General features: G+C 48.9%; 1 protein-coding gene across 1 annotated transcript; it reads right to left on the bottom strand.

The window, feature by feature from the left end:
- Positions 1-1,039: 1,039 nt before the first annotated feature.
- On the bottom strand, positions 1,040-8,224 carry IL4 (interleukin 4). Its single transcript, XM_090289241.1, has 4 exons — positions 8,045-8,224; positions 7,735-7,785; positions 3,259-3,384; positions 1,040-1,135 (listed from the first exon to the last, which is right to left on the bottom strand). The coding sequence occupies exons 1-4, from the start codon at positions 8,177-8,179 to the stop codon at positions 1,040-1,042; spliced, it is 408 nt and encodes a 135-aa protein (XP_090145367.1). The 5' UTR covers positions 8,180-8,224.
- Positions 8,225-12,790: the final 4,566 nt, after the last annotated feature.

The raw sequence follows: 12,790 nt of genomic DNA, 5'->3' as shown, positions 1-12,790 counted from the left end.
CAGTCGCCTGGCTTGCTTTCGCTGTCCTTAGTCCAAGTCCCATTCCCAGCAAACCTCCTTCCCTGTTTAGTTTTTTTTTGGTTTTTCTGGTGGCTACCATTGTAAGTCCCAAAATCTCTTGATTTATTCGCTGTTGGGTTTTTTTTCATTTTATTATAAAAACTTTAAAGTGTATGAAAGCAGAGTTGGTCAGCCAACCCCTGCATGCCCGTCCTGCCCACCACCGTCACCTCGTGTGGCCTCTCTTGCCTCCTGTTTTTTTATTTATCAACTCCAGATGTTGTATGTTGATTTCCCTATTGCAAAGCAAGAGTTTTCCTCATTAGTTTACCCCTTCCAAAAGGTTTATAGTAAGTTATTTTTACATCTTCAATACCTTTGTAATTTTGAATACTTAAATCTCTTGTTCTTACTGCATCAACCTTAGACAGTGTTGCGTAACTGCCCCCTCGCTGAGTGAGCTGGGGATGTCCCTGGGGAGTGTCCGGCTGGCAGCAGGGACAGTCTGTTCTGTCATAATTCTTCTGCGCTTTGTCTGCTGGTCCTAAGACTTGAGAATCAAGAACATTTACATTATTAGGACTTGAAATATTATTCCCTGCAGAGCCGTGTAGCGTGCCAAAATTACTTTTTTTCTTACAGTGTCAATATAACAACCAGTGCCAATGGTAGAAGCATGCTCTAAGCATCCAGTTGACACCTTTTCCATTCCGAATGGTGTGGTAGTCCCTAGTCTCCTGGGCCCATGCTGCAGGCATCTCTCATTCCCTTAGGTGTGACAGGGACTCGTCCCCTCCATCGTTCTGTGCATCATGTCCCCAGCTAGAGAGAGGGAAGCAGTCTCTCCTTTTTGACTTCCATACTAGTTTCTCAGTAAATTAAACTGGTTTCCCCAAAAGTTGCCAAGTAAAGCACCAGTGCAAGTAAAGTGACACCATGCCTTCAGAGTCTACATATACTTTATTTCATGATGAGCTATAAATATATAAATAGTTTTAAAATAAGGCTATTAAAAACTCATAAATTAAAACATTCAGCTTCAACTCTTTGAGAATTTCTCTTGCATGATCCCCTTTAACCTTTCCAAGAAGTCTTTCAGTGTACTCTTCTTGACTTCGTTCACAGGACACGTGGTCTACAAGAGAAACATCCCATTAGCGTGCGCCACCAAATGTCTGAGTCTTGCTGTCAGGCCTGGCCACTCGCGTCCAGCCCACTCCAGCACTCACACCTGAACAGCGATCAGGGCCTTGGCCCAGCTTGCCAGAGCCTGACTGCCCTGAGGCCAGCCGGGGTTTCCTGTTTTTCATGCTTGCCACTGACGCTCCTAGAAATGGGTCCTGTACCATCACTAAGTGTCCGGCCTTCGGGGGTGCCCCAGTGTCTGGAGAGGTGTGTCCAGCACTGCGCAGTGCTGCTCAGGCCATGAAGGTGGAGCAGCACTGCAGCTGGGTAATGTGCATGCTGGAAAGGATTCCCGGACCCACCACCGGGCCATGGCTTCCGTTTGGCTGTCAGCTTCAGACAGACCACTTCATTTATAAAATGCTTCTGCTTCCTCTTTTGTAAAATGGGAACAATAGTGCTGATTTTATAAGATGATCAAGAGGATTAAAAGAGAATGAGTGGGATGTCAGGTGGCCATGCCGTTACCTTATCTCATAGTTAGATAAGGCAGCGGTCCTGATAAGGCAGCAGTCCCAGGGAGGGCATGGATGTCCCAGTTCCTCTGCTGGGCATTAGATAACATCCCCTCTGGCTCTGGTCTTTCCGCACTGTCACTTCTCCCCTGTCCACTGGGCTGGTCCACTGGTATGTGAACATGCTGAGTATGTACCCCGCCATCCAAGAACCTCCCTCCCTCCACCCCGTCAGCTGTTGGTCCATTTCTGTGCCGCCTTATAGCAAAACACCTCCACGCAGCTTTCTGTGCTCCCTGTCCCTTCCTTTCCATGCCTCCCAGTCCCGCCTCTCCACCTGTGCCGGCACCGCCGGTGCCCTCTGGCCTGCCAGATCCAGGGGCGCTGTCTGTCTGCATCTGATCTGACCTTCCAGTACACTTGACACACTTGGCCGTACCCTCCTTAAAAGCTTCACCTGCCTCCTGAGCCCCCCACACTGTTCAGCTTCTGCTACTTCACTGCCCTTCTCCCTCATCCTCTTGCTGGGCACTTGCCTACCTAACCACTGTCTGCTCACGCCTCCAGGCTCAGAGCCTTGTCTTTTCCTTTCTCTGTGCCATTCAGGTCCGTGCCTTTACACAACATCTTTCTGAGGACTCTGGCCTCTCCCCTAAACTTCAGATTTTCCAGCAACACCAACACGTACCTCCAGCTCGCGCTGCAGAAAATGGAGCTCTTGGTTTCTGCTCAACCTCTAGCCCTGCTTTGCTGCTGGCCTCTCGTATCTGCACGCACCAGCCATCTCCCAACAGGCTCCAGCCAGGAACCAGGAGGCCACCTCACACCCTCACACTGGCTGTCACCTAGTCCTTCTGGCTCTGTTTTTAGTTCTGTCCCACATCAAGCAGCCTGTACTGCTTCCACCCATTCAAAACCACCACTGCCTTCCACCCGGGTCGCTACAGTGGCCCCAGCAGGCTGCCTGGCTTCTACGCCGACCCCCGTTCAGTCTATTTCCCTCAAAGCAGCCAGGGTAATCATTTTAATCACAAAAATCTGGTCATAGTCTCTGTCCTGCTCCAAACCCTGTGGATACTTCCCACCACCACTGGGAGGAGTCCAAAGGCCCGGTAGTATGGGGTGTCGTGGTGAGAGCCCCATGCTCACTCTGACCCACCACACCAGCCGCCTCCTCATCTCTGAACACAGGAAGCTCATCTGTACCACAGGGCCTTTACACAGCTGTCCCCTAGGAGGCCCGCTCCCTCCCTCATTTAAATATCTTCTGAGAGGGTATCACCAGGTTCTGAATCAGTACTCTTCCTTGTCACCCCTCTGTTCTTTATTCCTCTGTTTTTCTGCACAACACATCACTGCTGGACATCACAGGACATGTTGGTTTGCTTTTCTATCCCCTGCTGCCCCAACTAGAACATTCTGTGAGACAGGGACTCTGCCTTCTTCTCTTTAGTACTGTATCCCTAGAGCCTAGAACAGTGCCCGGCACTCCTGGGGCCTCAACAAGTGCCTGTCGCATGAGCGAATGCTGGTTAACCCAGGACTACCGCTCACGGGGAGGAGCATTTAGACGTGCGGGTGCTGTCGGGAGCCACACGGCGGGCATCGTGCAGCTTACCCTGCCGGCCATGTGGCTGAGGTTCCTGTCAAGTTTGCTCAGGATGTTCCAGGTCGGGCACTTGTTGTGACTGTACACCTGCCGCAGCACTGCCGCGGTCTGGCAGAAGGTCTCCTCGGTGGTGTTCTAGAAAGACAAACACCAGAGCGTCATATCCTTGCTCTGCTTTGAACCTGGGAGGGAAGTTTTTCCTTCTTGTTTCTTTTTTCCAGGAAAACTGTTGGTGAAGGGATGTTAGCTCAACTTTGGCTCAGGTTTTCAACGATTCCCGCCGTGAGAGTGAATGCCGGCCGCTCACCGCAGCCAGGAGCCTCCGTAAACAACCTTTCCCAATGACCTGAAAGCCCAGCAGCCTTTTCCTCAGAAACTCCCAGTTTCTTTTCCCTTAGAGGGTTTTGCTAAAAGGGTACCTGAATAAAGTCACAGAGCAGTGACAGAAGGTAAGTGACAGAGCAGTGATCTGAAGGCAGAACCATCTCTCCAGGGCCCAGGGCCGCTTCTCTAAACGGCACAAGCTGTTCTTTCTGTGGAAGGTGCCTCCGTGAGCCTGTAGTCAGGCTCTGCGCTCTCATTCCAATAAGGTTTTAAAATCCAGGTCTCCCCTGGATGCCCCCATGGCCTGGACAGTGCTGTTTTGGGCCATCCCCATGGGAGACGACAGACGTAAGAAATTTCTACACAGCGAGGCGAGGCTCAGGGTCAAGGTTGGGGTGTGGTGCCCCAGGAGATGAGGGAAGCTTCTGAGGGAGTGTCCCACTGAGCTGGGCCTTGAACAGGGCTCCTGTCAGGGACCTTTGGCCTTGAACGTGCATGGCCAGAACCTCCTCAGAATGCTGGCAGCTCTGAATGGTGGTCTGGCCACCTGCCTCTTCCTGGGGACGTTTGGGCCTCAGACTAGGTAACGTCCAAGCAGGGAAACAGCTCTTGTTGGGAACCTGGGACAGGGGTTCTGTCTCAGTCTGAATCAGGCCTCGCATGTCCTCCCATTTCCCCTGAGACAGGGTGGTCTCAGTGCGAGTCCCATCCAGCTCAGGCAAAGCTCTCTCCGGGCTCTGCCAGGACATGCTCTGTCCCCTGCTGCCCACAGTGTGGTCCACAGGCAGCACATAGGCATCAGGGGGGAACTTATTAGAAATAAGGACTCTCGGGCCCCACCCCCACCCCAAATCACAAACGTGCATTAACAGTATCTCCAGGGGATTTTTTTTTTTTTTTTTAAATCTCAGAAGTACTATCCAAGCAGCTTTGTTACATATTTTTTTCTGATTATCAAGGTAATATAAGTTTACTATAAAAATAGTATATATTCAACAAAAATGAATTCACTCATCACACCAGCCAGAGATAACTACTGTTAATATTTTGGAAAATACCTTCCAGGGTTTTTTAAAATACTTTTTTCAAAATAAGAACTATTAGTACTGCTTTGTAACTTTTTACACTTAACACATAGTACAAGCATTTTTGTAAGTTGTTCAAAAGTATTTGGAACATGGGATTGAGAGCTCTGTAGGAACTCATGGCCTATTTATACCATCATTGATCAATCCCCTATCATTGCGGCTTTTTGCTTTGGTAAATAATGCCCCGCAGTGAGCCATCTGTGTAAATCTTTGTGTTCATCTCTTATTTCTTCAGGCTAAATTCTAGAGGCCCCAGGATTCCTAACTACAAAAGCTTTTCGTTTCCCCGCGGGGCTGGCCCGTGGGCAGGACCACTTAATGAACTGGTTGAAGCCCTCCTGGGCCCTTATTATAGTTGAAAGTTGAAGAGCAGCACCAGCATCTCTGGACTCCAAGGAGCCAGGAAACCTCCCATAAATCACTACGCCCCCAGGGGCTTTGTGGGTGAGCAGAGGCAGCAGAAGGCGTGCTGCCTGTGGACACACCTGAGGCTGTAGAGAGAACCCTGAGGTTCAAGAGGCACAAAAGGAGAAGAGTTCTGTTTATTTTTCCATCAAAACCTAGTAAGACTTGAGAAACTAGCTGGGAGCCTAGAAATTAAACTGCCTCTTAGTTTTGCATATGTGGCCATATGGTATAAGAAAAGCCTAAAGATTTTGTTAAAGGACTTTTTAAGGGTAATGAGGAGTAAAATAGGAATTGAAAAGAGTTTTAATCAAATAGGAAAACTTTAATAACACCTCCTTCTAAAGGCTGTTTTAGCTAAGGGCCTTCAAGTCTTAGTTCCATTGGTATTGCAGCAACAGGAAGATGTTCATCCTGACTGCTGCACTACTTGTCCAGCTTTGGCCACCTGAGTGTGTCCAGCACAGCTAAAGGGCACACTTCCATGGCTCCGTGGACCTCGCCATCCCAGAGCTGCTCCAGAACAGAGGCTTAACAAGGAGGCCAGGCTCATGCCAGGAGGGAACCCGGACCCCATGGGAATGACAGATGGGCACAGCGCCGGCTGGGAGGTTCTGTGGCAGTGACTTCTGCAGAGTCCTAACTTGGCTCAGGACGAGCTTCATTCAGTGTCATAAAATTTCAGTCCTATTTGTGTTACATCCACTATCTCCACTTCTGCCCAACTTTAGTCTGCCAGTGCTGTTTATGAGAAAATCCTTTACTTTCACTTAAAAAAAAAATTGAGAGTTGACATAGAGCTTTCTGAAAAATGATGACTTTTAGCTCTCTTGGGTAGGAAGTACCTCCAGTTACAGGTCCACCCAGGAAATCCTTCCTAGACCAGCTGCTGGCTTGCCTTGTACTTGGCTTCTCTGCAGCCAGTTTTGGTCTTGCATCAAGAATCATAGTATCTTACAATTACACCTTCCACTAACTCAAGAGTCGGATTCCAACCAACTTTCAAAGTCACTTCATTTCTTCAGATGTGGAAACTGAGGCACAAAGAGGTGTGGAGTTTTGCCAGAGGCCACACAGCTAGTTAATGCCAGGAGCAGGGCTAACACCAGCCTAGCTCACTTTCAGACCCTCTGCACTTCCTTCAGGCCCTGCCCCTGGCTTTGGGAGGGCCCTCTGGAGGTCCCAGCACACAGTGCCATGGACTCTTGTCTATTTTATATATACGTATAAAATGTTAATATATCACATTAACATACAATATTTTATATGTATATAAAATCTCCAAGCCCTTCTAACCTACTGATAGACAGAGTCTGATACATAATGTAATTCTGAAGGACAAAATTATATAATATATATTCTTATATATGATACATTTATGTATTATTATGTATGATTATATTTCAATATTATATATGATTATATATCAGATTCCTGAAATAATCTTTAATGAAATGAGGTATGCAGGTAAAGACCTGAAGAAGAGTTTTCTCACGAAGTAAAGCGCACCTGTGTATGACCCGGAGCTGGGTGTGGCCCTGCCCAGCCCACGGGGCTTCACCCTGGCCAAGCTACCCCCTACTACACGTGGAAAGCAGATAGTTAGGAGACCACTGATAACTTGAAGCTTTGGGTTTTCATTCTCAGTTGTGTGTTTCCATGAAAACAGGAACTGATGTGCACAAAGCTATTGATATGTCTGTAGTCATGTGTTTGTCAGAGAAAATGCACTATCAGCTGTCAAATCTATCTCCTCCCACTGCAGATGGAGGGGCGGGGGTGAGATGCACAGGAGGTGGGAAGGTGAGGTGCCTGAGCAGCCAGAAGCAGGAATGAGATGGACCTTAGCTGGCAGGAGGTTCTGGACCAGGCTGGAGGGGAGGTGGCAGGGACAGAGCGAGCCCAGGGTCTATAGATAGTCACCCCAGAGCTGGTGGGCTGTTAGATGACCAGGCTGCAGAAGAGGAGGGGCTCTGGAAATACCTTCACTGTAGCCATAGGAAGTCTCTTAGACAAAATGAAAGCTCCCTCAACCTGTAATCTCAATATCTGTTTTTGTGAGAGTATTTGGTTTTTCGGAAATGTATGGGCCAGAAAATTCTCTCCTTCAACAAGCATTTATTGATTGCCTCCTATATCCCAGGTACTAGGCCAGGGCTGAGCACATCCTGAAGAGCTCTTCCCTGACCAGGAGCTGAGTTAGGTTTACAAAATCCAAGCTTCCTGTTACACATCTTCTAGATCAAGTACAAGCAGAAACACCAAAACATGTTTTGAGAGTAAAGATCAGAATTCTCAATCTTTGAAAACAGGTAACACCTTATAGTTAATTTCGACCGGTTCGTTTTTTGTTTAAAAAGTTTCACCCTGACTGGTGTGGCTCAGTGGATTGAGTGCTGGCCTGCGAATCAAAGGGTTGTCAATTCAATTCCCTGTTAGGACGCATGCCTGGGTTGTGGGCCAGGTCCCCAGTTGGGGGGCATAAGAGAAGCAATCACACATGGATGTTTCTCTCCCTCTCTTTCTCCCTCCATTCCCCTCTCTCTAAAAATAAATAAGTAAAAAAATCTTTTAAAAAAATTAAAAGTTTCTTGTTCAGACACTTGTGGATAGCTCTCCTGTCCCAAGTCACCCATCTGCCAAGCAGAGCACCCCAGAGAGTTCTTACCTTTGGGACAGCCAAGACGTCTGCTACAATCAGCTCCATGCACCATGGATCCTTGGTCCGGGCAGAAATGAGAGACAAGAGATAAGGTATCTCCAACTGCACAGAGTAACCCTTGCCAGCCAGCCCCCACTCTCAAACTGAGAAAACTTCCGACAATCCCTCGGGGGGCGGGGGGAAGCACCAGGGGAGAGGCCTCCCAACACCATCTACCAACGACTAACTTCTCTGGAAGCTATTATGTTCTCATAGTCTAAGAAATGCCCGCAGCATCACCACACATATGGGAGATGGTGCCAGATAGCTCACTCACCTTTTTTGCTGTGAGGTTGTTCAGCATTTTGATGGTCTCTTTTAAGGCGTTGCTGTACCTGTGTCCATAGATGAAGTTGCTGCTACATGCCAGTAAGCAGACCAGAGCTGGAATCAGTTGGGAGGGGAGACCCATTAATAGATCTCTGTTTGCAATGACAGTGTGAGTGAGACAACTGGTTTACCAGGAGAAGCTAACAATGCAATTCTAACAGTGGTATCTCTATATATAGATTTAAAATTGCTGAAACTGAGGGAAAATGAGTTTACATTGGAAATTTTCATTACACCAGGTTGGGGCCAATCAGCACCTCTCTTCCAGGAGAAAAAATATGCCTCACAGAAACAGGTAAAATGTTCCTGTGAAATCAGACCAATAGGAAAATGAAACCCTTTTTTAAAGTTAACTACAAAGTATCAGCATAGGAAATTACACCATAATTTGCCCTTTAGATTAATCTTATCAGCTTGGGGTTGTTGCTGGCTTTTTGCTTTGCAGGAAGAGGCCACAGGTGTCCGAATTTGTTTTAGCGCAGTCCTCCTGGGGAAAGATAGAGTAATATCAAGAAAGTTTGACTTGAATGGTATTTTAACCTGGCTTTTTCCAAGTATGGGTGGCATCTTGGAAACTTTTTTTTTGTGGAAAAGCTGATCTGGGGTTCTTCGTCTGGGCAGAAGGAAAGTAGCAGCGCCGGTTCTCTTCTGTCCTAGACTCAGGCGTGCCATTCTTCCTGGTGAAGGACAGGGACCAGCAGGGGCTTAGTTCTGGGCACAGCAGGCGAGTAGGTCTTTAACAGTAAGGGGGCGCTAGGCATGTTAGGTCCATCCCAAGGTTTCAGGAGTGACTGCTTTAAATGGAACCTAAGTACATCTTTAGCTCATAGAGGAAAGGAGCCACACCTTCCTGATTTACAAATCAAATGTCTTTGCCAATGGCTGCCACCCACCTGCTGCTTTAGTCCAACTGCCCTGGACCCAGTGTGGTGCCGAGCACCTCACCCGCCCCCAGCATCACACACGGGCAGCAGATGGCAGGCATTGCCCCAGTGCCCCAGATGCTGCTGTTGGGACTGGGCGACATGCTTGCCAAACTCAAGGGATGGCTTCTGACGCCAGCTGTGTGGGCTGGGCCAGCTTTCCAGGTTAAGGGCAGAGCCCCCGCCAGACGGCCCTCCCTCCACACACCAGCTGCAGATAGGGGTTCTGTCCACTCTCGCTGGGAGCCAACTGGCCACAAACTCCAGAATCCCCAAGATCCTATCAGTCAATAATTTGCCAGAATGATCAGAACTCAGGAAGGCGCTGTACATTTTCATTACCGCAGAAGGAGGCTAGTCAGATCCAATCAGATGGTGAGGTCTGAAAGTGTTCCCAACACGCAACTTGAAGCTTCTGCCATCCTCTCCCTATGGAAGGAAAGTGTGTCTCCTCCCTGGCACCCTGATGTGTGACGGCAGGCGGGGTGCTTCTCAGCAGGGGGCTCAGCTGAGCTTCCCATGCAGTTTCACTGGGGTGTTATTCCGTAGGCGTGATGGGTTGAATCACTGGCCACTCCGTTGACCTGATCCTGGGCCCCTCCCCAGAGATTGGGCTGACACCACAGCAGCTGAATGGTATGGCTGGCCCCCCACCTTGAGTTGCCTCATTAGCATAAATCAGAGGTTATCAAATTAGAGGTTATCAAGAGCAGGGACAAAGGTCAGAATTCTTTGGGTAAGTTAATTCTTTTTTTAAAAAAATAGGTATTTCTCTTTTTTTCACAAGTTTTATTGAGATATATACAGCACTATAAGTTTAAAGTGTATCCGTAGCATACTATCTGGCTTACATGTATTGTGAAATGATTACCACAAGCTTAGTTAACATCCATTATCTCATATAGATACAACAAAAAAAGGAAAAGAAAAAACGTGTGTTTTTTCTTGTGATGAGAATTCTTCGGATCTACTCTCTTAGCAACTTTCCAATGTACTACCCAGCAGTGTTATTAATAGTCATGTTCATGGTAGCCTAGAGCATCAGCTTATGACTGAAAGCTTGCACCTTGGGACCACCTCCATCCAATTCCTCTCCTTCCACCCTCTACCCTGGTAGCCACAGAGCTGATCTCTTTTTCCTACGAGTTTGGTTTGTCTGTTCACTTGTTGTTAGAATCCACCTATAAGTGAGGTCATATGGTATTTGTCTCTCTCAGTTGGACTGATCACTTAGCATAATGTCCGCAAGGTCCATCCATGCATCACAAATGGCTGGATTTTCTTCCTTTTTATGGCTGAATACTGTGTTCTAGTGTGTGTGTATGCATGCACGCCCATATGTGCATGTGTGGTGTTTTCTTTATCAGTGCATTCATCAATGCACGCTTAGGTTGTTTCCATGTCTTGTCTAGTGTAAGTAATGCTGCAGTGAACATGGGGGCGCAGATATCAAGTTAGTGTTTTTGTTTCCGTTGGATGACTACCAAGATGTGAAATTGTTGAATCACATGGCAGTTCCATTTTTAATTTTTTGAGGAACCTCCATAAAGTTTCCACAGTGGCTGCACCAGTCTGCATTCCCCTCAACAGCACCCAAGGGCTCCCTTTCCTCCTCATCATCACCAGTACTTGTCATTTTCTGTCCTTTTAATGATGGTCATCCGGGCAGGTGTGATGCCATATCTCACTGTGGTTTTGACCTGCATTTCCCCAGTGATTAGTGATGTACAGCACCTTTTCATGTACCTCTTGGCTGTTCACATATCTTCTATAGAAAAATGTCTATTCAGGTCTTTGCCCATTTTTAAATTGGATTCTTTGGGTTTTGTGAGGGTAAGTTAACCCTTCACCACACAGACGGTGGAGTTTATGAGACAGGCAGACAGGTTCCTCCCAGAGCAGGTGGAGATTTCAATTCATATGAACTATTATTTGGAGTGAAATGGTACCTGCTCCTTTTGTGAGGAAAGGTTCCAGTTAAAACAGGGGTGAACTTGGGAGTACAGGCTCACTGGAGGAGAGTCTGGGGTGCAGAGCACACCTCTCTAAGCTGGGAGCACCGAGGAGCATACATATGAGGGGCCGTGGAAACCTGTCCCCATGTTCAGCAGTGGTTTCTGTGAGCATCTGACTTCATGGGGGGTGGGGGGACAGACAGGCTTGTGGCTCGGGGGCAAACATGTGGGCCAGGAAAGGAATAGAGCTTCCTTTTCGGCTCTTCAATGGTTGGGTGAGGCCAGGGAGAAAAGAATTAACTTTCCAGAGCATCAAGGAGTGAACAGAGGTCCCCTCAAAGGGAAGCAGAAAACAGACTGTCTCCTGTGACATGGCCCCATGCATGTGGCTGCCTGGGCAGAACTAGCGGGGAGGAGCCTTCAGGTCAGGGACCGACTCAGCATGCAGGAGTCAGGGGCTCCGCTGGGTGCCAGCTGCGTGAGCCCCACTCCCTCGTCCCTTGGCCCTCCACGTGAACTGACCGTAAGCACTGGCCCCTGTGTGGCCTCAGAGCTTGCCTTTCAGGCCCTGAACCAAACCAGCTAGAAGCACTGTGCTTTAGAGTTTAGCAGACAGGGCACTTGCCAACCATGTGATCATCGACTCTCTGGGTCCCAGTTTCCTCACCTGGAAAATGGGAGCAGTGTGGCTCCTCCTCACGGGGCTCCTATGAGGGGCAAGGGAGAGTCCGTGGAATGTGCTGACTCACGGCACTCCACACAGGGTGTGACTAGATGCTGTCACAGCACACGGTGGCTTCTCTGCACTGTCACTGTGCCACCTCAGGTGCCACTCAGTTCCTCTGAAGCTGTGCCTGCTTCACGAGGCTCTTCTAGGGAATAAAAAAGTTAACGCTGTTAAAGGAATCAGAAGGGTGCCTGGCACACAGCAAGTGCTCTGCAGGTGAGAGCGTCACCATCGTCATCATCTTCCTCATCCTCCTCCTCCTCATCATCATCAATCCTATGTTCGGTTGGTGGAGTGACTATGGTACCGAATGTCTTAGGCAAACCCGAGTCTGGACGGGACCCGTGGAAGTTTTGCTGATGGACACTTCCCCATGTATGACCCTACTGAATGTGTCCCCTTTTTCAGGCCCTGTCCTTGTTCCAGGGAGTCACCTTTCATTGCTACACTGCAGCCCTCATACTTCTGTGTCTGTATTCGCTGCGGGAAACAGAGACTGCTGTGGGCACCTAAGGCAGAAAGCATTTAATGCAGGAGAGGAGGTGCTTGTAACATGCTGGGAGGGGTGAGGAGCAGGCTCCAGGCTGGGCTCACGACTGAGAAAGTGGCCCATAGGAAGGACCACTACCCTAGCAGCTGCCACCGCTGGGCTGAAGTCAGGAACACAGCCCTGAGGCTGCAATCCAGGGACCCCAGAGTGGCTCCCCAGCTGCCTCTTAACGCCCAGGAAACTGCTGGGAGTAAACCACCCCCACCCAACCAAGGGAGCCAGAAGATGGTGTCTGCCTCCCACCTTCCACAGGTCCCTGGAGAGCAATTCAGAGCCAAACTTTAACTGGGGGGGGGGGGGGGGGGGGGCGGCACGTGGGGGGGCAATGAATTGTAAGCATTCACGGGGAAAGGTGTGGAGGCTGAGCAGAGCAGCCCAGCCTCCGTGGCCCCTGGCTGATGATTCTTGTCCCCCCACTGCCTCCCCCAGCCCTGTGAATTTTCCTCCCTCTGTCAGCTGAGCAGGACAACACACAGAAGAGCCCAGAGTCCTCCAACAGAGCGAGGAGGTGGGCTCCAGCCAGCAGCAAGGGGCCAGC

The sequence above is a fragment of the Furipterus horrens genome, unplaced genomic scaffold (assembly GCF_987537825.1).
Source record: "Furipterus horrens unplaced genomic scaffold, mFurHor1.1.pri manual_scaffold_10, whole genome shotgun sequence".
NCBI lineage: Eukaryota > Metazoa > Chordata > Mammalia > Chiroptera > Furipteridae > Furipterus > Furipterus horrens.
The sequence above is the reverse complement of the archived record's forward strand: the minus strand, read 5'-3'. Positions and strand labels throughout refer to the sequence as shown.

What these genes read in the sequence shown, in the direction of transcription:
- IL4 (XM_090289241.1), bottom strand. Translation starts at nt 8,179, where the DNA reads ATGGGTCTCCCCTCCCAACTGATTCCAGCTCTGGTCTGCTTACTGGCA. An exon ending in ACAACCTCACAGCAAAAAAG is followed by an intron (nt 7,786 to 8,044) that starts GTGAGTGAGCTA and finishes GCCCGGACCAAG; the next exon opens with GATCCATGGTGCATGGAGCT. An exon ending in TCAGCCACATGGCCGGCAGG is followed by an intron (nt 1,136 to 3,258) that starts GTAAGCTGCACG and finishes TTTCTCTTGTAG; the next exon opens with ACCACGTGTCCTGTGAACGA.